The sequence below is a fragment of the Chlorocebus sabaeus genome, chromosome 29, assembly GCF_047675955.1.
Source record: "Chlorocebus sabaeus isolate Y175 chromosome 29, mChlSab1.0.hap1, whole genome shotgun sequence".
Taxonomy (NCBI): Eukaryota; Metazoa; Chordata; class Mammalia; order Primates; family Cercopithecidae; genus Chlorocebus; species Chlorocebus sabaeus.
In genome coordinates, this window is record NC_132932.1 from 17,549,507 (window position 1) to 17,573,597 (window position 24,091).

Here is a 24,091-nt window from a genome sequence, read left to right on the forward strand (position 1 = left end):
CAAAATGTGAGAATGTGGCTGTACCCTCAAGTCTGTCCACATAGCAGTAGACATCGTAGGTCTCTGTTGACGGGCGCACGCCGTACGTCCTGACCCCTGGGCTGCTGTCCTTGTCACCCACGCATGGGGTCCGTGGGCTCACAATGGGGTATCTGCAAAGGAGAGTGGGAGGAGAAGATGAAGGCCTGTTTCGGGGGCTGGTAGATGCAGGGCCCTGGGCTGAGGCCAGAGGCCACTCAGGGACTTCGGTATGTCTTCAGTTGTCTGGTGGGATTCAAACTAGGAAGAAGCCCCTTATGCAGCAAGTTCTTTGGGCAGCCTGAAAGGTTGGGGAAAGGTCTGGTGGCTCCTGGGGGATTTCTGGCTTCAGGAGAGAGCAGCTGCATGGAAGGGCACTGGGTCAGGCTGGAGGGGAACGGGGCACTTGAGGAGGGGGCTGCTGCCTCTGTCTGATGGGGAGAAATGACCAAGAACTGCACATTACCCAGTGCCCTTCGTCACCCTTTTGGGATATGCCTCAGTTGAGTCACTAATTAATTCATTAACCCACAAGGTATTGGGTGCTCAGTGTGCTGGGGGCCGTGCCAGTCTGTGGCTCCTTAAGCCTGACCTCTTCAGCTGGGTTTGGGCTGGGTGAGGAGTATGGCTTCACCTGACGGTCTGGTCCCTCAGCCAGCCGGCGTCACACTGCTCATAGCCTGCTTCGTAGGCAGCCTGGAGCTGCTCTGGTGAGGCAATGACCGCCCCGGTGCGCAGGCAGGCCTGCTGCGCCTCCTCAAAGGTCAGAGAGTAGCGGGTGGATCCTGGGCGGTAGTGGAATACGACCCCTGGGTGGGGAGGAGCGGGAGAGGAAAAGGAAGCAGTCAGGTTCGAGGACCCATGGTGTGCAGTTCCCAAGGCTCCATGGGCACAGAGGTAGGCCAATTTCTGCTGCCTGACATATTAGATTTATCAGGGCAATGCAAGCTGAAATCCCACTTGGTAGCCACGTGAGTGTGATGGTGGATGGCAGTGTCCATCTGCCCCTCCCCTGTGTGGGAACCCCACCAAGGCCATTATGGAACAAGGCCACACCAGAGTGTCCTTGTTCATAGACTTGAGTTTGGGAAGCACTGGGCTCTATGCTACCTGACATCCAACTCTCACACATGTATTAAGCACCTAGAACATTGTTATCTTAGAATAGGAGTTGGAAGCATTTTCTGGAAAGAGCCGAATGGTAAATATTTTAGGCTTTGTAGGCTATGTGGCTTCTGTAACAACTACAGTTATCCTTCGGGATCCAGGATGTCCTCAGATACCAAAATCCACAGAGGCTCAAGTCCCTGATATAAAGGTATACTATTTGTATAAAATCATCTCTAGATTACCTATAATACCTGAAACAATGTCAATGCTATGTAAGTAGTGGTTATACGGTATTGCTTTAAATCTGTATTACTTTTATTGTTGTATTGTTATGTTATTGTTTCTTTTCTTTTGGAATATTTTCCATCCATGGTTGGTTGAATCCGGACGTGAAGGACTGACTGTATTCAACCCCGCTGTGATTGTCCTCAGTTAGCCACAGACAACTTGTCCACAGATGGCTATGGCTTTGTTCCAATCAAACTTTATTTGTGGACATTGAAATTTGAATTTTATATAATTTTCATGTGTCACAAAATATTATTTTTCTTTTGACTTTTTGCCCCTATTTAAGAATGTAAAAGTCATTCTTAAGTCATGGGCCATATCAGAACAGCTAAACCCGGCCCACTGGCCACAGTTTGCTGGCCTTTGTCCTGGGAGGTCAGAGCAGTGAGAGACCTCAGAGGCCATCCAAGGCAGTGGTTTTCTAGTGGCTCTGTTTTGTGGGGGTGTCTGATGGGGCAAGGAGGGGCCCTGGACAGAAGGAGCCCCGGTTGTTCTCCACTCTACTTCCCTTAGATCTATGTGGCACATGTGTCCGCTTGATGTAGAGACTGGATTCCACATATGACCTCATTTGAAATAAATCCTTGGTGGCAAGAGTGTGGACCTGATAGTCTGGCCTATTGTTTTGGTTTCACAGATGAGGAAAGCAAGGTCTGAGAGGAGAGAACATTGTCCCAGGTGCCAGGTTAAGGAGAAGGTACAGCCTTCAACTGCGGGAATCCCTTCCCTGCAGGCCAAGTTCTCTCCACTTGCCCCTGGATGCACCCACGGGCAGCTACTTACCCCCTGGCAAATGCGGCTGCCCAGGGACAGCGGTCACCTGCACGACGAGGTCCTCACTGGTGAATGCTGTGGCAGGGCCCAGGCCAGGTGTGGGAAAGCCCCAGGGCCTGGTGGCCTCTCCAGTCTCATTCTCAACCTCAGGGAAGGCAGTGGCCCCTATTTCAGGGGCAAACGTGAAGGACTCCTCAGGTTCCAGGGGACTGGGGGAGACATCGAAGATGGGCTTTACGGTAAGGATCACACTGCCTCGGGCTTCACCCTCAGTGATGTTTCGAGGCATTGGCAGCTCCATGTCAGGCCAGGTCACTGTCTGGACGGTGATGTCCTCCTCACCCCCCACTCCAAAGAAATTTTCTGGGATGTCCACAAAGTCTTCACCTAGGGGAGGGGCAAAGACAAGCTTTAGCCTTTCAGCCTGGGACTGGCTTGAGGGGGATGAGGAGTGGGCTGGAGATGAGCATGGCTCCTCCTCTTTCCCGGCTGGGGCAGGAGGGCACCACTGTGTGCCAGGCACCTTGCCAAGCCCATTTCAGGGGTACTCAGCTATTGGCATTCATTGTAGGAGTCCCCACAGTTTCAAGATTGCAAAAGAGTGCAAGAGCTATCAGAGGGCAAGATATTGACCAATGAGCTGACTGCTCATAAAGATCAGTTCCCACCCCAACATCCCTTCCTGCTCAACACAGCTGCTCCTTCCCTCGTCTCATGAGCACCTTGCCAACCATCTGATGCTATAACTAACTAACAGGACCAGGTAAGGCAGTTATAAAGAGAAATCAGAAAATCTTGCAGAAAGCGCAGTTTGTGAAGTTGATGAAGGTGTCTTTGGAGAACTGCCTGTCTCATAGTAATGGAAAAATGAGGGTCTCATGAAAGTGATACTACTTCCAAAAGAGTAGTTAGAATACCAAAAGGTTAAGAGAGGCTTCGAGGGGGAAATCCCAACTACTGTTGCAAAAGTAACCCTCTTCCTGTGAGATCAGGTTGTGGAAATGAAACATGTAATGAGTTGTCATTGTGTTATTACCACTTACACCATAAAAAGTTTTGCAACTCCTCATTCATGCGATGCATTGCTTTTTCCTCCAAGAATTAGCATGTAATTATGATTAGCATGTAATTATGATAGCATGTAACCCAAAATGTGTTAAATGGAAGATAAAAACTTATTTGAACATTTTGGTGTAATTTTTCAAAATAAAGTCCTCATCAAACTTTCCCCTACTCTTTTCAATAACATTTTGTGGCTGGGTGCAGTGGCTCATGCATGTAACCCCGCACTTTGGGAGGCTGAGGCGGGTGGATCACCTGAGGTCAGGAGTTCAAGACCAGCCTGCTCAACATGGTGAAACCCCATCTCTACTAAAAATACAAAATTAGCTGGGCATGATGGCGCACACCTGTAATCCCAGTCTACCTGGGAGGCTGAGGCAGAAGATCACTTGAACCTGGGAGATGGAGGTTGCAATGAGCTGAGATTGCACCACTGTACTCCAGCCTGGGCGACAGAGTGAGATTCTGTCTCAAAAATCATAATAATAATGAAATAAAATAACATTTTGCCCAGCCTGGGCAATGTCACAAGACCCCATCTCTACGAAAAGGAAAAAAAAATTAGCAAAGCATGGTGGTGCCTGTATTCCCAGTTGCATGGGAGGCTGAGGTAGGAGGATTGCTTGAGCTCAGAAGGCTAAGGCTGCAGTAAGCTATGATTGCACCACTGAACTCCCGCCTGGATGACAGAGTGAGACTCTGTCTCAAAGAAAAACAAAAAAACAGAACACAACAAAACCCCTTCTGACCCTCCTTTTAGACACATTCAATTTAAAAAGGCAGAGAGCAGCACCCTCCCATGGGTGCCAGGGTCTCATGTCTGACCCCCAACATCTTCCTAGGTGGGTACCCCATCTCCCCACTAGACAGATGAGAAGAGTGAGGTTCACGGCCTTGACTTTGCCAGGGTTGCACAGTAGTAGGTGACAGAGCTTTGATTCAAACTGGAGAAAACAATTTGGAGGCTTTTAAGCCTCTTGTGTGCTGATCGGATGAGACAGGGCTGGATACGCTGCAGTCTCAAGAGTCTCTACCTTAGTGCTTCCCAGAAACCAGTGAAAATGGAGGGGTGTCCTAAAAACATGGGGTTCAGGTACCCAGTGGCCCTTTCGAGGGCAAAAACCAACCCTCCCTTTCCAAGATCTCCTCGTTCTCTAGGACTCCATTTTAGTGGCATGAACTCCCTTCCCACCACCAGTCATGCCCCACCTGTGTAGCAGATGGCGTCGTAGCGGGATGAGGGGTCAGGGTAGCCCGTCTGGTTGGCGTGAAGGTAGACGGTCCTCACACCCAGGAGGTTGCCACCACAGTTGGGCCGGGCCTTGGAGATGGGGTAGCGCACGCTGCGGTCGGCCAGCCAGCCGGCACTGCACATGTCCATGCCAGCCTGCCAGGCCAGGTAGAGCTGGCCCGTGGTGGCCAGTCGGGCACCCAGCCGCCGGCACTCATTGGCTGCTTCCTGGAAGGTGAACTTCTCTGGAGATGTTGCATAAAAGACCTCACCTGTGAAGGACACAGCCAGCTGGGTAAGGGTCTCCTCCCCCTCCCCCTGCTCTGCACCCCCAGAGAGATCCACACTTTTCCACGAGGTCTGGGGAGTCCTCTAACTTCCCAAAGTCCTGGTCCCACATGTCTGTATCTCAGATCTTGCCCTTCATTACTTATTTCTGGGCTTTTGTGTAGGATGACATCAATTTCCTAAAACAAGGGGACCAAGAGAAAAGCAGCAAAAATGGCAGAGAGATTGGGCAAAGGGTGGAGCAAACTTAAAATCTGGGAGGAAAATTCTGCTCAAAAGCCTCTTTGCCCCATTTGTATTCCACCATTAGGGGGATCTTTCCTAGGAGTTAAGCATTGCCCACTCAAGGCAAATCCTTTTAAAAAACTCAAATTATCCTGGGAAAAGCAGGATCAGACCTTGAGCCCTTGGAGCAGTGGTTCCCAAACTGGGGTCTCTAGACCCTGAAGAGTCCATAAGGGCATCATTTGAGGACTGTGAGCTGAAAAAAAATTTCCCAAAACCTAACAAGGTTGTGTCAGGGATAAGGGTAAGGCATAAGGGTGGGGGCGGTGGGCATCCACTCACAGGGGTGGTTCTGGCTACCCCTGCTCAGTGGCAGCTCTAACTGGCCGTTCTATTTGTCTTTGGTTAGCCAAATGTGGGAACACACAACTTGTTACCGAATAGGCAGGTCTGCCCCCTGGGGTGGGAATGCGGCAGGGGGCTATGGTGGTGAGAAAGCCTGGCCATGGCCCTTTACTCAGAAAGTGCCTGTTGTCAGCTCTTCTCCCCAGCCTGGAGGAGCTGTGGGCACTGTACTCAGGTGGGGGAAGCTGGGGGCAGGGAGGGAGGAGACAGGCATTGCAGAGTCTGGAATGTGCAAAGGAGTATATGGGTGCAGATGGGGGAAAGGGTGTCATACACGTGTGTGGGTAACTCTGTGACCCAAATTGGTGCCCTTTACAAAACAGAAAAAGTCTAGGTTTCTCTCTGCTGCCCCCGGCTCTGTCCAGGAACAGAGCTGGGGTTGCCCACAGGGACTCTGGGAGAGGGTGGCTGGGTGGCCAGCTGCCCTGGGAGCTTCGTTGCTGGTGTAGTGTCGCTTGTGAGGGTAAGGCTGGGCTGGACTTTGACAGCATGGTGGACCTTAGAACAGGGAGGTGCTTGTCACAGCAGCCAGAGTTTCGGCTGGGAGGGGCAATCCCAGGTGAGAGACCTCCTGTGACACGTGCTCTTGGGTACAGTGGTGACACCAGACATTTTGCAGATGTTGGGGCCACTGAGACCCTCTCCAAAGTGGAGCGGGAGGGGTGCAGACCTGTAGGCCTCAGCCCACCTCCCTTCATGGCAGAGGAGGACGGAGTGTGTCAGGCCCTGAGCTGGCACCCTGTGTCAGTGGGGAGATGGGGAGGGGAAGGGGGCCTTGGGAAGGGAGCTGGGTGCCTCCTGGTGGGCAGGGCAGCTCACCCTCCATCTCCTCGGCGAAGCAGTACACGTCATAGGTCTCGTTGGTGTCTCGGATGCCATACGTCCTCACACCAGGAAACTCATCCTTGTCTCCGTAGCAGCCTTCCCGGGGAGTGTGGATGGGGTATCTGCCAGGAACCCGAAATGGAGGTGTGACACTCAGGGGACAAAGGGAAGCCCATGGCCTCTGCCCTTGAATCCTCCTCCCTCATGGGAGGAAACAGTGACTTAATATTGCATCTGACCATGTGTCTTCTGAATATGTCAACTGCCTATCCGTTTTTACAGTGAATCATGATTAAAGGCAGTCCCCACTACCCAATATTTAGTGGTACAAAACACACTTTCTCTATCAGGGGCTCAGGTATTTTTTTTCTATAAAAGGCCAGACAGTAAATATTTTAGGTTTTGCATAGTCTCTGCGGTGACCACTCAACTGCCACTGTACCAGGAAGCACCCACGGATATGCAAATGGGTGTGACTGTGTCCCGATAAAACTTTACTTACAGAAGCAAGGGGTGGGGTGGACTTGGCCTCTGGGTCATAGTTTGTTAGGCCTCGCTGTATATCATTTGCGTCTCACGTCAACCCAGTGAGGTAGGTGCTATCATCAATCTACTTTACACTTGAAGAAACTGGGGCTCAGAGGTGTTAAACGATTTGTCCACAGTCACGCAGCTTCCAAGTCCCAGAGCTGGAATTTGAGTCCAGTTTTTTTTTTTTTTTGAGACGGAGTCTTGCTCTGTCGCCCAGACTGGAGTGCAGTGGCACGATCTCGGCTCACTGCAAGCTCCGCCTCCCAGGTTCATGCCATTTTCCTGCCTCAGCCTCCTGAGTAGCTGGGACTACAGGTGCCTACCACCATGCCTGGCTAATTTTTTGTATTTTTTTAGTAGAGATGGGGTTTCACCATGTTAGCCAGGATGGTCTGGATCTCCTGACCTCGTGATCCGCCCGCCTTGGCCTCCCAAAGTGTTAGGATTACAGGCGTGAAGCCACTGTACCCGGCTGAGTCCAGTTCTTTACGCCGCCCAGGTGTGGGCTCTTGCACTGTGCTAGACTATTGTCTCATCTTTTTTTTTTTTTTAAATGGCTATAGTTTTTGTATCGTAAGATCTCTTTTCCTACCCCAAGACTGCAAAGACATTTTCCTTTGTTTTCTTACTGAGGCTTTGTGGTTCTAGCTGTTGGAGCTATGGTGCACCCGAAATGAGTGATGATATCATCTTGCCTTCAGGCTTTGTGGTTCTGGCTGTTGGAGCTCTGGTGCTCCTGGAATGGGTGATATCATCTTGCCTTCAGAGTGCATTGAGATCCCTTGAGGGCAGGGTCTATCTGGACTGCTCCGCACCTCACTCCCCAGCAACTACACTCAGGGAAGGATGTACCAAAGGTTTCAATTTATGTCTTGCTTTATTAAAAATAAAAAGGATGGAAGGTTGTTTACAAAAATACTGAAGACACCAAAGTTTAAAAGTGAGGAAATCACGGCAAAGAAAAAAATGGGTAGGAAAAAATGACGCGTAGGGCAAGGTTGCTAGCAGTCCCTCATCCCATTTGCAAGAGAGAATCACAATAACAAGGGTTTGGGATGGGTCACTGAGCTCCTGTTTGGCCAAGGTATGACCACGGCCCCTAACCTAGACTGGCCACAGTGTCATGCTGGCACCAGCTCAGTCTGGCCAATGTTCCACCCAGCACCCGCCCCACTTCCCTGTGGCCCCTGACTCCTGGCCCCCACTCGCTGGTGGGGCTCACCTGACAGTCTGGTCAGCCAGCCAGCCGGCATCACACTGGTGGAAACCGTCTTCGTAGGCGGCCTGCAGCTGCTCGGGTGTGGCAATGATGGCACTGTTCTGCAGGCAGGCCCGCTGCGCCCTGTCAAAGTCGAGGGTGTAGCGTGTAGAGATGGCTCTGTAATGGAACACGATGCCTGCAAGACACATACACGCCCACAAGCGGAAGAGCTGGTCAGGCACAGTCTCTGATCACCGAGGCCCTCGCAGAATAGTCAAAGGGACTTTAGGGAACTAGCTGGTCCAGGCTGATGCATGACCCCCTGTACACCTTTGCAAGTGATGCTTCTGAATTTGCTGGAACACCCTGTAATGGGGAGCTCACTATCTTACAAAGCATTCCTTTTTGAAGACTTATGATAATCCTGATAATGAGAAAGTTCTTTGAATTAAACTAAAATCTGCCTCCTTATAATTTTTTCTTTTCACTCCAAGACCCCCATATTGCGTTAGGGGAAAGAGACACTTAGAACCCTCTGCACCCTCAGCCCAGGGTCATCCTAGCAGAAATCCCATTTAAGATGTGCCCAGGAGTGAACTGTCTTTGACAGAGCCTCCCACTGTACCTCCCTCTGGGAAAAATCTGGTGTTGATCGAAGTCCTGAAGCTAACCAAGGACCTGACTATTCTCCTTGGGCCATAGAGAGAAAGAGACCAGGGAGTCTTCAGTCCTTGCTTTGGCTTCTGGAACTGAGAATGAGAGTGGAGAAGGGGAGGGAAAAGACACCAGGATGAGCTGTCAGGAGACTGCTCTGACTCATTTCCAGGGTAACCTCAGGCAAGTCACTTGACCTCAGTTTGCTTGTCTGTAAAATGGGCACGATCACAAGACCCACCGGATCACAGGATTCTTGGGAAGCACAAACTGTCAGTTACCTGTGACCATAGCCAGGAAGTATTTAATGCTCCCTAAGTCCAGAGAGAATGATATTACCAGATCCATGTCTCAGAGGAAGCGGCTGAAGTTAATTAAGTAACTTGGCTGAGGTGCGTGGAGGAGCTGGTTTGAAGGCCAGCCTGCCTGTGCCGGCACTGCAGAGACTGCTCTGGGTCTTTCTGTGGGTGAAGCAGCGTCTGTCCCTGTGGGAGGCTCTCACCTTTCACCACGACCTCCAGGGTGGCCTCGCTGTCCTCGATGCCATGCATCACCTCGCAGCGGTAGACCCCAGAGTCATTGGAGCGCAGGCTCTGGATTTCCAAGGTGGCGTCACTGGGGATGGCCGGGTAGTTGGGCAGCGAGACTTTGTCCTGGTAGGCACTGTTGACTCTCACACGCCCTTCAGTGGCCACCAGCAGCACTACCTCCTTCTCCTTGGACACACGGCTCCACTTGATTCTTGGGGCCAGGGGGGCAGTAGAGGGGGCGGTGGTCACAGGGTGCATGGGGTCGATGAAATAGCAGGGGATGGTGAGGGAGGTCCCCAGGAGGACCCTCAGAGGGGACGGTTGGGGGATGCTGACACTCAGCGAGTTGTCATGGTCTGTGTGAGAGGGGTGGGGTGGAAGAGAGACTTGTTAGTGCCTAGAGAGGACCACCCCGCCTCCCCATCCATCCTTCCAGCAATGCACTCTCCTGAGAGAGCGAAATCCAATGAGTGTGTCTGTTTGTACAATGAGGATGCTCCTGTGCCATGTGGGAATCCCCAGGAAGGCTTCAACGCCCTTTCCAGAGCAGCGTTCCTCAAGACCCCTGGCCTCTGCACCTCCAGAAGGAAACTATGGAGCCAGAAAAGGATTCCAGAGGAGGGCAGGGGAGATGTCAGGGTCAAGACCACCTCCCTGTTTCTCAAACTGGGGTACTGCAGGGGGCATCAAAGCATGGAATAAAACAGGACCCATCTACTTGGAGTGACAGCTTAACTCAAAGGTTTTGGGAAAAATTATTTTGGGGTAGAAAATTTATCTACACAATTTTAAAGCTGAGACAGAAAACTTCCAAGATGTGTCCCATTTGGGGAGGTCTGCTTTGGGTGCAAGCCTGACTTTGCCGCCGGGACAAGTCACTCTCTTCTGCTGTTTGGGAGTTGGGCGACGCGGGTGGAGAAGCAGCCGAGAAGATCAGACATTTTGGTGCACAAATAGTCAGATGCAGGAGAGGCGATGGGGTAGGATCAGACTCCAAAAATGTTAACATAATGGAAAGTGTCAATAGGGGAGTTGCAACAAGCTTACCAAATCTTGTTAGAAGTAAAAGATCTGCTGGGAATGGGGGGAAAAAAAAAACAGCTTTCCAAAAAAAAAAAAAAAAACACCTTTCATGGAGACTCATACATGTATGAAAACTGTGCTTTCAGGAGAGCCTACAGGTTGAAATAAAAAATGTTTCAGGCTGGGCGCGGTGTCTCACGCCTGTAATCCCAGCACTTTGGGAGGCCGAGGCGGGTGGATCATGAGGTCAGGAGATTGAGACCATGCTGGCTAACACGGGAAACCCCGTCTCTACTAAAAATACATACATATAAAAAAATTAGCCGGCTGTGGTGGTGGGTGCCTATAGTCCCAGCTACTCGGGGAGGCTGAGGCAGGAGAATGGCGTGAATCTGGGAGGCGGAGGTTGCAGTGAGCCGAGATCATGCCACTCGCCACTGCACTCCAGCCTGGGTGACAGAGCAAGACTCCGTCTCAAAAAAAAAAAAAAAAAAGTTTCAGATATTTGTGGGTGGTAGATACATCACAGGGCAAGGGCAGGGGAGCCAGGAATGCTTGGAGTCTAGCCCTTAACCTTCTGATGTCCCGGACAGTCCCACCAGCCCCTTCCACAGGCATCTTCCTCCGAGTGCTGGGCCCTTGCACCCTGGACATGGCTTGGTTTTAGCAGTAGTGGTTCTCAGGGGAGAGCTGAAAGGGACCGTGGTGCCCAGCTCAGCAGTTTTTAAAGCCTCACTCAAACCTAATGAACTGGTTTCCCTGTGTGGGCAGACCACTCCTGGGTACAGCCAGGGGCTGCATGGCTGTGGGTCTCCCAGCAACAGGACAAATGAAGGCCCTTGTCCCATATGTCTACAGATCCCAAAGTCGTAAATCAGGCCAACAGATTGTTAAGCTCTATGTCCTATCTTCCTATTTGACAATGATACCTTTCAAAATGACCTGAAAGAAAAGATTTAAATTCAGAATTCTTGGATTCCTTGGTGTTTTGACTTGGGATATAGTGACTGGGTGAGAGCATGGGGAGCTGGGCCCCCTTCTTTTTCCCACACTGACTGCACTGTGAGGGGGTCTCATGTGCTGCTGTGCTGGTCTCAGCCCCACAGCCCTGCTCTGCCCACACCCCATACAAACAGCCACTCCTTAGCCCCTCCCTTGGGCCCAGGGTGGCTCCCACCAGAGGTGTGGTGTCCCCATAGGAGGACGGACCCATGCAGGCCCTGGACGTGGCCTGGGCCCACTTGGATAGGAAATTCTGGGCATCCTGGGACCCCAGAATGTGCTGTAAAGGAGAAGTGCAGATTTGGGTGGACACACTGGCCCTACTGACTCCCCTTCCTTTGGAGACGGTTGAGGCTGGAGGAGGGCCAGTGGGGGCCTCTAAAATACACAGCCAAGAGCAGAGTCCTCTCTTGTCTGGGCCTAGGGGAGATATAACTTCCCTTCTGGGGTCAAGCCCATCCTAGGGTCAGTGGAAGGTTTTGCTCATTTGGTCCAATGCTCGATTAGCAGTAGCCAGAGCCTGCCACATGCACGAGACCAGCCTGGGGCTTCCGTGGATGGTTTGCAAAAAAGGCAAATACCTGCCTGACTCCCTGGGGCTTTTCTCTGGCTGTCTCTCAAGTGACCTTTCTTCTGCGGTGCTCCAGCCAATCCTACCTCAATGGCCCTTTCTCCACTGGTTTGTCTATGTCCTGCCCCTCCTGCAAGCTCAGTGTGCAGCAGTCCTCACTGAGATCCACGGAGGGAAGGAGGACACCTGCCTGGAGCTCTCCCTGCCAGCTGTCGGGATTCGAGGGCAGCCAGGAGCAGTGTTATCTGAGCGAGGCTCCTGGACGCGTGTGCCCACGCATGGGTGCTCTCCCATCACAGTTATGCATGCATCAATAGGGGAAGGGTGGGGCCAGGAAAAGGCCAGGAAAGGGGAAATTATATCCCTGGGACCAGTAGCACCAGGATCAGTACCCAGTACTCAAACCCAGTACTCATGCCTACTGAATACGTGAGACTTGCATAGGAATGTCCTCACCTGAAGTTTCTACAGTGACAGCTGCAGCAATGACCCTCAGAGTCACGAAAACCCAGAGTAAAGTGGTCATAGTTCACCTGGAAGAGGGGAGGCAGAGGCATTATTTAGACAGTGAAGGCTTGGTGAGGTCAAGTAGAGTCATGTGACATGTGATGCGAAGTGATAATTCCATACCCAAGGACCTGGAATCATCTCCAGAGAAGGAGGCTGCACATGGTTTGTGAGATATTTTCTTCAAGAATTCTTCCCTCACAAAACCTTCACAGGTTTCCCAGTTTAATTCCAGGCATTAGGTTAATAAACCTAACCTCCCATCTTTCAGCTAGTGAAGTCTCATCTGAACGAGTTCCTGTGATGGTTAATTTTATGAGTCAACTTGACTGAGCCGGGGCACCCAGACATTTGGTCAAGCATTGTTCTGGGTGTGTCTGTGAGGGTGTTTCTGGATGACATTGACATTGGAATCAGTAGACTGAATAAAGCAGATGGTCCTCCCTAATGTGGGAGGGTCTTGTCCAATCAGTTGAAGACTGAATAGAGAGAAAAGACTGACCTCCCCTGAGAGAGACAGAGAGAATTCTTCGTGCTTGATGGCCTTTGAGCTAGAACATAGCTTTTTCTTCCCTTTGGACTTGAACTGAAGCATCAACTCTTCCTAGATCTCAAGCTTACTGACTTTCAAACTGAAACTACCCGTCAGTTTGTGTGGGTCTCAAGCCTTCAAACTTGTACTAGAACGACACGGCAGGTCTCCTGGTCTAGCTTACCAGCTTACCATGCAGACCTTGGTACTTGCCAGCCTCTATAATTGCATGAACCCATTCCTTATAATAATTCTCTCTCTCTCTGTCTTGTGCGTGTGTGTGTGTGTGGCGGGGGGTATGTGTGTGTCTGTGTGCATGTGTCCTGTTGGTTTGTTTCCTTGGAGAACACTGACTAAGTCCTCCAGGCCCAGAGAAATGATGAGTTGCTCAACATCCCTAATGAAACCTGGTCCTGCCACTAACTTCAAATCCAGAGATCATGTGTGTTTTAGAATGGACCAGCCTCCAAGGTTTCAGGCAAGGTTTAGGGGCCTGGTTCATGGCGGGGAAAAGATATTCACCTACAGAGCTCTTGAGGAGGCTGTGGGATGAATGGATTAACATTTTAGGAGAGAAATTAGACCTAGGATGCTGTAGCTCTCCTGCTAGTTCAATGACTTCATGTGGATTAGAAAGACAAACCTTCCTTAGCGTCATCTGCTGGAAAGCTGACGTGGTAAGTACAGAGGTCTGTGACAACCACAGTGTAAACGTGCACAATTGGAACCCTGACTCCAGCATAGGACCCAACAGAATGTACAGGAGACCCATCGGAGCAGCGCTCTCAACCTCAGCTGCACATTGAAATCACCTGGGCTTCAGCCTGGACCTCAGGATTTTTAGAGCTTGGAAGGTTCTAAGGTGCAGCCAAGATGGAGCACCGCTGCCTGGAACATGTGTGGTCTCATTACAGACACCTCATCTGACCTTCCCTCCACGGCGCATGCCTGGTGATGTTCCCCGAGTTGTTCTGTTGGATGGACTTGCATCAGCACCTACCCTGCCCTTTTGGTTTAAGAAGTGTTTGCATTACAGAGGGAGGGAACCTTGGAGCAGATGGAGGATCTGGGACTAAAGAAGAGTGGAGCTTTCAGCAACGCCCGTAGTGTTCCCAGACCTTTGCTCTATCAGAGCCCAATGGCCCAGCAGGTGTCGCTCTTGGCTCATTCATTGCTGACTGGGGCTGGATGGATTTGGGGACGAGGGGAGCACCCCAGGAGTCCCTAGGCTCAGGAGGGGTGTTGGGAGGGCACTGGTGTTCCTATCCAGGAATGCCAGGGGCAGGGGCAGGGTGGGCCCAGGACTCCGAGTGACTGTTTCTGCCTGTTGATTGAGCATGACATCTTTCTACCACCTATGCTACATATACGAGTCACCCCAGAAATGAAAGGGTTGTCTATGGGTGCTGCTGGGCATATGAGGTGAATGCATGAGGCAGGCCATCCTCACACTGGAGAAAGTCTGGAAAATCCCAAGGTTCTGAGAAGTAGCCCCTTGTGTCTCCTTAGGGATTTTTCTACCTAGATGCTGCCTTTTAAAGGAAAGTCTCTGGCTCCAGGCTGTGGCACCATGAGGGGCTCTCGTTCAAGCTTCGTGTGACCAGTGGCGGCTGGGAAATAGTTCCCCAGAGGGCAGAGGGCAAGGTGTCTTCTCCACTCCGGGGAGGGGTCTAGACTTTCCGGCTCCTCTCTTCCCAGAGCCTCAGGGATTCGTGTTCAGACACAAGGCCCGCCTGTTCTTCCCTCAGAACACCCTTCATTGGGAGGTTGTGTGTATGTTTTCGGAGCTGTGTTTCTTCCCTCACTCTCTGAACAAGCTGGACATTGTCCGGGGTTGTAGGAGTGCTCTGTGGGGCTTGGACGGCTTGATTTCTCTCCCTGGCCTAGACCAGGAAATGGGAAGGAATGAAAAGAGGTGGGGAGGGGGAGAGTGCGGGTGGGGGGATAGGGGTGGAGTGGGTAGAGAAACTAATTTTCTTTCTTTTTTTTTTTTTTTTAAAGACAAACTTTGGGATAGAAATATCGCAATAAATATGCTCTTGTGTGTGTGTGTGTTTTCGCAGCTGTAAAGAAAATAGGGAGAAATTCCATTCTGTCTGGTTTCCAAGCGTCTCCAGAACTCACTGAGCCTTTTATGCAGGAAGACTGACTTTGGCAGCCCCGAGTCCCAGCGCGGCCCTGTCAACAGGGAGACCTTTCTCCATGGGAAGCTGAATTAGGTGCTGACAGGGCGACTGCATAGGTGAGGCAGAGGAAGGGGACAGGGAGCCTGAAACGAAGTGGAGAGGGGAGCTTGGGGAGCAGGAAGGGGATGCTGGGTGAAGGTCAGGTGAGAGCCATGTGGTTTGGGTCCATCACCAAGGAACTGACTTTCTCGGAGAGAATTACGTGGAGATTTGGTAGGGGAAAGCGAGGTGCTTTTAGCTTGAGCTGAGGCTGTGTGAGCATGTGTGCCTGTGTCCCGGTTGGAGACAAGGAAACCTTCATCTCCTCATCAGCCAGACTCTACCCCATGGTTGTCTACCTGGCCAAGGTCTTGGCCTGGATTCCATCAAATTGTGGGATTGAACAGGCAGCTCACCCACTCTCCCTGAATGCCTCTTCCAGCAACATGTGCTTGGAGATCCCTCCTCGACCTGCGTGGACCCCTACTGCTTAATAATCCAGGACCTGCCCCATGGCTGTTTCAGAGACTGAGTGAGATAATGTGACAGCCATCATCCCTCTTCAAGGCTGGACACTGTTTCTTTGGCTCTGCACCCAGCACAGGCTCTGGCACTCAGCAAGCATCCATCAGTGCAACTTTCCTCCCACCTCCCTGGTTGTCAGGCCTGAGTGAGCCTCTCAGAACTGGGAGATTGGAAGAGAGTTTAGTGGTTGTAGAGAGGCTTCCTGTCCCAGGATGAGGGTTGGACTAGATGACTTTCCATAAATAATAAAACTGCGTTCATTTCAAAAACAACATTACCATACTACCAAACATTTGGAAAACAGGACAATTGGGAAAAAAATGACCATCATCTACAATCCAAATCCTCATTATTAGTGTTTTGATAGTTTGCCTTCTAGTCACCCAGGCTGGAGTACAGTGGCACAATCTCAGCTCGCTGCAACCTCTGCCTCCCAGGTTCAAGCAATTGTCCTGCCTCAGCCATCGAGTAGCTGGGACTACAGGTATGTGCCACCATGCCTGGCTAATTTTTGTATTTTTTGGTAGAGACAGGGTTTCACCATGTTGGGCAGGCTGGTCTCAAACTCCTGTCCTCAAGTGATCCACCCACTTTGGCCTCCCAAAGGTGTGAGCCACCTTACCTGGTCATTCAAGTCTTTTTTTTTTTTTTTTTTCAGGTATCTACTTGTGTTTTTTTGTAATTGTAATCTTTTTGCATGCTATTTGCCTTTTCCACATAACACAATGGACCACACAACTTCTTTTCTTTCATTCCTTCACTACTGATGATCATGATGCTTTACAATTATGACCTCCCTGCCATGAATCCTGTATATGCAGCTTTAGCCTCTGATTGCATGGTAGGTGCTCATTCCTTCACAAATGGCTGAGTAGCTCCAATTGTGCTCAAGAACTTTCAAGATTGAGTCAAAATGGCTCACCCACATTATAATTTCCACCCAAGAGTTCCACCATCAGGAGCCCCACAAAACACATCCCCTCCTCTTTCACAGGACTCGTGGTGAATCTTCAGAGGTCCAATCTGCTTCCTGTCTGCTGTTCTTCCATGGAGACATTCCTGGTCCCTCCAACCAACCCTTCCTCCTGTGGTGGCCTTCTGGACCTCTCTTTACCCCCTGGAGCCACAGAAAGTCTAAGCTGTGATAAACCTTAGTGAACATCAAGCCTAACTTCCTCATTTCACAGGTGAAGAAACTGAGGTCCAAGGAGGAGACTGAGTTGCTCAAGGCCATATGGTAGGTTGGAAGTGGAGCCAAAACCAGAACCCAGCACCAGGGGACCTGGCCCTCACAATTCCCAGCATTAACGAACTTCATAAGGTAGCTGCTGTGTCTGTCTTGTTCTCCATTGTCTCCCTGGCACCCAATGTAGTGTGTGGCACAGAGAGGAAATGTCTGTTGAATGAATGAATGAATGAATGAATGAATGAATGAACAAATGGTGCCCTGTACATCCTTAGAAGTAATCTCCTCCAACAAGGCCTTGGGGGAGGCGGGCTGAGGATGGGACTAGAGGCTCATATGTGATGAGCACCTAGGTGGTGCCCAGCTGAATGAGGTAGACCACTACCACTTCACATTCAGTAAGTCTCAGCTAGAGACACACTGCTTGCTTGTGATGTGCATGGCTGTATTGATTAATGATAACGCTTCAGTGCAGCATGTGACTTTGGGAAGGTCATAGGCCATTTGCGGCCCAGAGGAGGAACAATCCGGGTCACCCCTTCCCAGGGCTCCAAGGAAAACCAGTGCTATGCTACAGCCAACTGACACCAGCCGGCTAGAGTCCATTTTATGCATCTCTTTCCAATTTTGTGTTTGGTGACATCACACTGGTAGTGCGAAACTGGTTATGATGCGAGTATGTACACCATGTATATCAGCAGACACTATCAACAAGGTAAGACCTCTTCTTTTCCTTTTTCGATCTTTTCCTTTTTGAGAGTGGATTTACCAGCACACTACCGAAGTAATTACAGCCATGGGTCACATAACATTTCAGTCAACAGGCCGGGCGCGGTGGCTCAAGCCTGTAATCCCAGCACTTTGGGAGGCCGAGACAGGCGGATCACGAGGTCAGGAGATCGAGACCATCCTGGCTAACATGGTGAAACGTTGTCTCTACTAAAAATACAAAAAACTAGCCGGGCGACATGGCGGGCGCCTGTAGTCCCAGCTACTCGGGAGGCTGAGGCAGGAGAATGGCGTGAACCTGGGAGGCGGAGCTTGCAGTGAGATGAGATCCGGCCACTGCACTCCAGCCTGGGCGACAGAGCGAGACTCCGTCTCAAAAACAAACAAACAAACAAACAAACAAACAAAAATTTCAGTCAACAATGAACTGTACATACGATGATGGTCCTGTAAGATTCTAATGGGGCTCACAAACGCCAATCACCTGGTGACGCTGTAGCCGTCGTAACGTCATAGTGCAATTACTTTATTTATTTTTACAAATTTAGTGTAGCCTAAGTGTACAGTGTCTATAAAGCCTACACCAGTGTATAGTAATGTCCTAGGCCTTAGCGTTCACTTACCACTCACTCACGCACCCATCCAGAGCAACTTCCAGTCCTGCAAGCTCCGTTCATGATAAATGCCCTATAGGTGCACCATTGACTATCTTTTATACAGGATTTTTACTGTACCTTGTCTATACAAAGGGAGGTATTTGTGTATCCAAACCTATCTAAACATATAAAAGGTACAGTAAAAACACAGTATTGTAACATGCTGTATGGGTGTGTCACCTAGGAGCACTAGGCTATACCGTATGGCCTAGGAGTGTAGTAGGCTGTACCATCCGGGTTTGTGTAAGTACATTTTAGTGGAGCGGTCTTCACTGCACATGTTGCTGGATGACAAAATTGCCTAAGAATGCATTTCTCAGAACGCATCCCTGGTAAATGTCACATGACTGTAATAGTAAAGAAAGAAATGGGCTGGGGAAGGATAATGAGCACTTTTCTTTCCTTTGAATGAAGTCTCATTCTCCATTCATTGTGCTGTCCTTCATGTGTCCCTGGGGACATTGAGGCTGGCCCTAAAACCAAGGCCACTTTGCCAGCCCTAGGGTATGGTCAGGCCATGTTCATCTCCATGTCACCTCCCCTGGCCCAGCCTGAGTCCACATCAGTGTAGACTCAGCAAATATTTGCTGGCTATGTGAATGCCCGCCTCCCCCTCCCAGACCCTGCAGGCCTCCTCCCTGACGCCTCACCAGCCCTTGGCCCTGGGTTCTATTCCCCCAGCTATGACTTTCTACACGCTCTTTAGCACCTAATTTTTCTTCTGTTGTTTTATGTGTGCTAACTTTGTCTCACCACGCAGACCGTGACCTCCGAGAGGTTGAAAATCAAGGCTTAAATTAAAACAAAATCCCTCTATGCTAACTCACCAGGAATAACACAAAATAGTATTTGACACCTCATTGTCAGATGAGCAAGTAGACGTTGAGGTTTGGTAGATTGATGGACCGTGAGATCTGCCTGCGACCAAGTGGCTCTGTGTCCCTGACTTAAGTCTTAGAAGATGGATTCCAAAGGACCAAGGTCCCCCATTCCTGCAGTCACCAGCCACAAGCACATCACTTATTTGCAGCCTAATTTCCCAATGGCATCTCTTCTCTTGTCACTCGCTCATGGACAAGATCATCCTGATAGCTGTGCATAAACGCAGTAGCACGTGCACTTGAGGCTGGGATTTCAAACCTAGTATAGGGAAAAGGCCAGGGACCCTAAACCAAGAGCACATCTGGTCAGAGTCACCCCAACCGCAGCTGACAACTTCCCACATACTCTAAACAGACATGGTGGGATGGTGTAGAAACGGGATGCCAGGAAGCTGATTTCAGTCCCAGTTCTGTTCTAACTCACCAGGAAACTCATGTAAGGCCTCAGTTTACAGTTTTCCCTTCTGTAAATTGGGATCCTCATGCAAACGTCACCCCCAGGGAAATTGTGAAGGTAATTTTTGTAGATGCTAATACTCTTTTGGCACTTCCTCCTCTTTCTCTTCTCCCCATCTTCTTCAACACCTTGTCTTTTTCCATATCTTTGATTTCCTTTTTCCAAATTTGTTACTTGCCCTGTCATCACTGAAGCATCTTAAGTCAAATTCCACAAGTGTTTTCCTCCATTCCGGGCAAGTGTGTGGGTCCTGTGAAAAAGGCAGTAGGCAGCGGGGTGGGGAGTGCTGCAGATAAACTCTTCAAGGCCATACTTTCGTCTAGGATTGGCCTTGAGTAGCTCTGTGCTAAGACAGAGGGGCCCAGTGAAGGGAAAGAAAGGTTTTTCCTTGGAGTTGCTTCTAGCCTAGTGGGTGCAGACAAACCTGTACCCAGAGATAGCAGACATGAGTGAGTGGGCTCTGGGTCCTAACCTTGACCCTGACTAAAACAGCTGCCTGAGTCTTGGATTTTCCATCTCTGAAATGGGGGCAGGTTGGGAGAATTAGCTCTGGAGTTCTCTGAGATTCTAAATGCCAGCTCCACGCAGTGCAGAGGAGAGTTCCACCTTCTTAACTTCTGGGGACAGAAGGAGCTGCATCTCCACCCTCTCGGCCACCCTCGTGGCCAGGGACCTGCTCATCGCTTGCTGTTCTGCTGCAACATCCAGGGCAATGCACAAGGGTTTCGCTTGCCTGCTAAGCACATTCTCTGGGAAGGTCCAGCCTATTCAGAAAGATGCCCCCATGCCCTCACTGTGCTAGGGAGGAAAAGGCAGAAAGGAGAGCTGTGAGGTTGGGAGGGTGGTGCACACGTCTACCAGAAGCGAGGGGAGGCTCTCCGGGGAGCAAAAGAAGGCTCAGGTAGTGGAGCTGCAAGAAAAGAAAATAAGAAACTGAGAAATGACACCATGGAGGGTGTCATAACTGCAGGCTGTACTTGTTACTTGACTGCCGATGTGGCATGGGCCTTATACCCTGGCAGTGCCCTATTTGAATCTGGGGCTAGGGTTGGCCTTGTTCTTTCCCTCTCTTCTTTTGCTCATACAGTTCCACTCCTCCAAAAAACACTCTCTCTTTGGCTCCATGTCTGACTTAATCCCACCTTCCTTGAGGTCCTGTGCAAATGCCACCACCTGGAAACCTCCCCCAGCCTGAAACTCTCTCCTCTCTGCCTATGTCCTTTGTCATTTCTTGTTGTTACAACCAACTTATCAGCAGACCCATCCTGGCTTGTGGCTTCTTTTCCACTGTTGTTTTAAACTACCAGGCCAACCACTTAAGGGATGTGTGCATGGGTGGGTGTAATGGCCAGGGTGGGAGCAGGGCTGGTGCAACAGAAAGAGCATGATTCTGAGTCAGACAGATGTGGCTGAATTGCAGCTCTGACACTTTCCTGTGAGCATATGACCTTGGCTCAATTATTTAACCTCTCAGAGGCTCAATTTCCTTACCTCTAAAGTGCTGGTAAGATAGGATCTATCACATAGCATAGGACGCTGTAGGACTTAAATGAGAGATGCTGAGTTGGCCTCCTTTCTCAAGGCTTGTCTGGCTGGTTCCTCCCTCACTGAGGAGCGAGAACACCTGCATCATGTATGCCCCTCACTGCATTTCATCTAATATGGATACACTAAGCACCTACTATGGGCACCGAGGCCAGTCTTAGCACACAGTAGCCACCCAACTAATGGGTGCTAGCCTGATAAGGAGTGCCACTCACATACAATTTGCATCTATATCTAATTTAAATGATGGTCCAAGTGAATGGGGCACTGAGGTCAGTCTCTGCACAAAGTAGCCGCCCAACTAATGGGTGCTAGCCTGATAAGAAGTGCCACCCACATACAATTTGCATCTATATCTAATTTAAATGATGCTGTAGGTGAATGGTCATTTGTTCTGCAATGATAGCAAACAATGGGACCCCCCCACCCCGCCAACTATTTTAGCCTAGGGATCATTCCTCTATTCACCCCAGGACTAGGATGTGAGTTCAAATAAAACTGTGGACTGTAAAGTAAGAACCTGATCTGCCACTGCCATCTCCACGGCTTGCCACAGAGCTTTCGGAGCTTCTCTGTGGTCAGGGAGGGCAGTCACCCCCTCTCTATCTTCAGGCAACAGTGGGCATTTTATAGCCAGAATTCACTTATGCCACAGCTTCAGGAACAATCTAGGGACCATCTTTAGGAAGGGCCTGCTGTATGTCAGGGACTGCTCTCTGGGTTGTACATATGCCATTTCTTATCCTTAGAACAATCTTCATAGGTAGTAAGACAATGGCTCAGAGAGGTTAGACAACATGCCCAAAGTCACACAGATAGTGAGTGGCTGAGTTTGGTTTGGAATCCAGGTCCTGTGGCTACAACGCTATGGTTTTCTCAGCATTTCCAGTCCCTTTACATTCATTAGCTTTACCCATTCATTCCATTATTCAGTCAACAAACACATTTTGAGGGGGAGACAACATACTAGGTAACAAATATAAATCAAGGGGGACAAGGGGAATGTTCTCATGGAATTTCAGATCCAGAAAGTTTTAGGGGTTGGTAGATGGGAAAATGCATCACTAATTAGTTCACGAGAGAGGGAAACCCAAATCTCTTCCAGTTCTGCCCGGGAATATGGGCAGAGTGCCTGGAAATGGGCAGAGTTGGTGGGATCTTGCCAATGAGTAACACAGGGTCCAGTCTGGAGGAGGGGGCTCCCAAGTGGGAGTCCTGACCCACTCTTGAACCTTCCATCCACAGGGCAGGGCCCTGCTGGGGCTCTGAGTCCTGGCTTTCCCTATGTCTCCAGAGGTCCCCTGCAAAGCTGGCTTCCACAGCCCAGCGTGGTGGCTCTTCCACAGTGTCCTTCAGGCAAATTTTCCAGGGGCTCAAAAAAAAAAAGGCCACTATACACATGCCCTGCTGCATGGCAGGGCTGCAGACAGTCCCATTAACTTCCTCCAGAGGTTTTCAGGATGAGCTTTTTCAAGAGCTCTAATCAAGTCATTTCTGATTACATGGGCCATGTCTCAGCCAGCACCTACAAAAGCGTGATCATCATCTGCTCAAAAATATCTGGATTCCTACTAGTCAACCTATGGGTAGTCAGCAGAGCCCCCAATGTGAGCTGAGACTCTAACCTTTTCTAAAGTCCCACCCTACCACGGAGACCGCGTACCTCTGGCAGTTGGAAGAGCTGACCAACTCCTGCTGCTTCCTGTGTTGCTGATCACAGAGGGGCAGGGAGAGGGGTGTTTTGAAGCCCCTTCGAAACTTCAGCTTCTGAAATCAGCCCAAGGAGCTGTTTCTGCCAGTACCAGTCCGAGGCCAACCTCATTGTCCTGACCAGGAGCCAGGCGGACGCTGGTCAAACAATAAAAACAGAGCTGGCCTTGGTTTGCTGAAGGCCTGTGAGAGCTTTTAGGTGAAGGCTCTGCCTGCTTCTGGAGGTGGGGGTGGGCACATCGGAAGTAGAAGGAGCAGGCTGGGGTTTAGGACTTGTAGCACAGAAATACTTGAAAAGATGATATTGGTTTCTCCCCTCTCTGGCGTCTCTGTTGTGATTCCCTTCACTCACTGATACATGTCCATGCTAGTAATACCTCTTTGACTTGGACCTGTTGGGACAAGAGATACGCTATTCTTCATCTTCTCTCTGAGGTCTACTTTGGACCCAGTCTCTATGCAGTTTCCTGAATAGCCTCTTCTCAAGCCTCTTGGGAGATAACGTGGTATACTAGAAGGTGAGTATCTTAAGAACACAACCTGAATTCATACCTTTGACTTATAATGTGCTATCTGGGTGAATTTGGGCAAGTTTCTTGGCATCTTTGGCCAGAATTTTCATGGGTGAGGCCTCTGGAAATTACTGATTTCCAGTTAGGAGAAGAGAGAGAGTGATGACTCCTTGTGGCAACTTACTTGGAACTTCCTTTATTCGCTCCAAATCACCCACCAGAAGTTCTCGTGTTCCCTGGGTAGTCTGATCCTGCTGGAGGGAGTAGCTCTGAGTAGAGCTGTCAGGGGTAGCTGGGAGCACGGACATGGCCTATGGAAATATCCATTCTCACTCCTTTTCTGCTAAAAGAGGTGCAACAGTGGAGAAGGATGGGCCTAGATGGATTTCATGGCAGAAAAGGATGAATGTTCTTGGAGAAAAATCCAGCTCCTTCCCAGGGCCTGTGAGGCCCCATATGATCCGCTCCTACTCCTTCCCAGACCACGTCTCACACCTCTATTCCCCAAACCCTCAACCCTGCCACATTCTAGCTGTGCATTGACCACACTAGCTGATTTTGTCCTAAGGGTTTTGTGCTTGCTCTTTCTTCTTCTGGCACACACTTCTGGATCTTTCCCTTGTTGGCCATTGTCATTCTAGCCTGTTTAAATGTCCTTTCCTTGACTACCCTGCTCCCTTATCCCTCTCTCCCTATCATGTTACCCTGTTATAGTCTATTTATAGCTTTTTTTTTTTTTTTTTTTTAAGACAGAGTCTTGCTCTGTCAGCCAGGCTGGAGTGCAGTGGTGCTGAAGGCATGTCAGATCTTGGCTCACTGCAACCTCTACCTCTCGGGCTCAAGCAACTCTCCTGCATCAGCCTCCCAAGTAGCTGGGATTACAGGTGTGCGCCACCATGTCCGGCTAATTTTTGTATTTTTAGTAGAGACGTGGTTTCACCATGCTGG

The 24,091-nt window shown here is 50.0% G+C and overlaps 1 protein-coding gene across 1 annotated transcript in view; it reads right to left on the reverse strand.

Annotated features, from left to right (window-relative positions):
• The window catches only part of ACAN (aggrecan), a 72,003-nt gene that overhangs the window by 27,113 nt on the left and 20,799 nt on the right, over window positions 1-24,091 (reverse strand). Inside the window, exons 2-9 of the mRNA XM_073013036.1 lie at window positions 12,195-12,271; window positions 9,115-9,498; window positions 7,980-8,154; window positions 6,221-6,348; window positions 4,462-4,755; window positions 2,200-2,577; window positions 653-827; window positions 25-152 (exon numbers count right to left, since the gene is read on the reverse strand). Of these exons, the coding sequence (XP_072869137.1) occupies window positions 25-152; window positions 653-827; window positions 2,200-2,577; window positions 4,462-4,755; window positions 6,221-6,348; window positions 7,980-8,154; window positions 9,115-9,498; window positions 12,195-12,264 (1,732 nt within the window). The 5' untranslated portion in view covers window positions 12,265-12,271. The remainder of the gene's footprint in view (window positions 1-24; window positions 153-652; window positions 828-2,199; window positions 2,578-4,461; window positions 4,756-6,220; window positions 6,349-7,979; window positions 8,155-9,114; window positions 9,499-12,194; window positions 12,272-24,091) is intronic.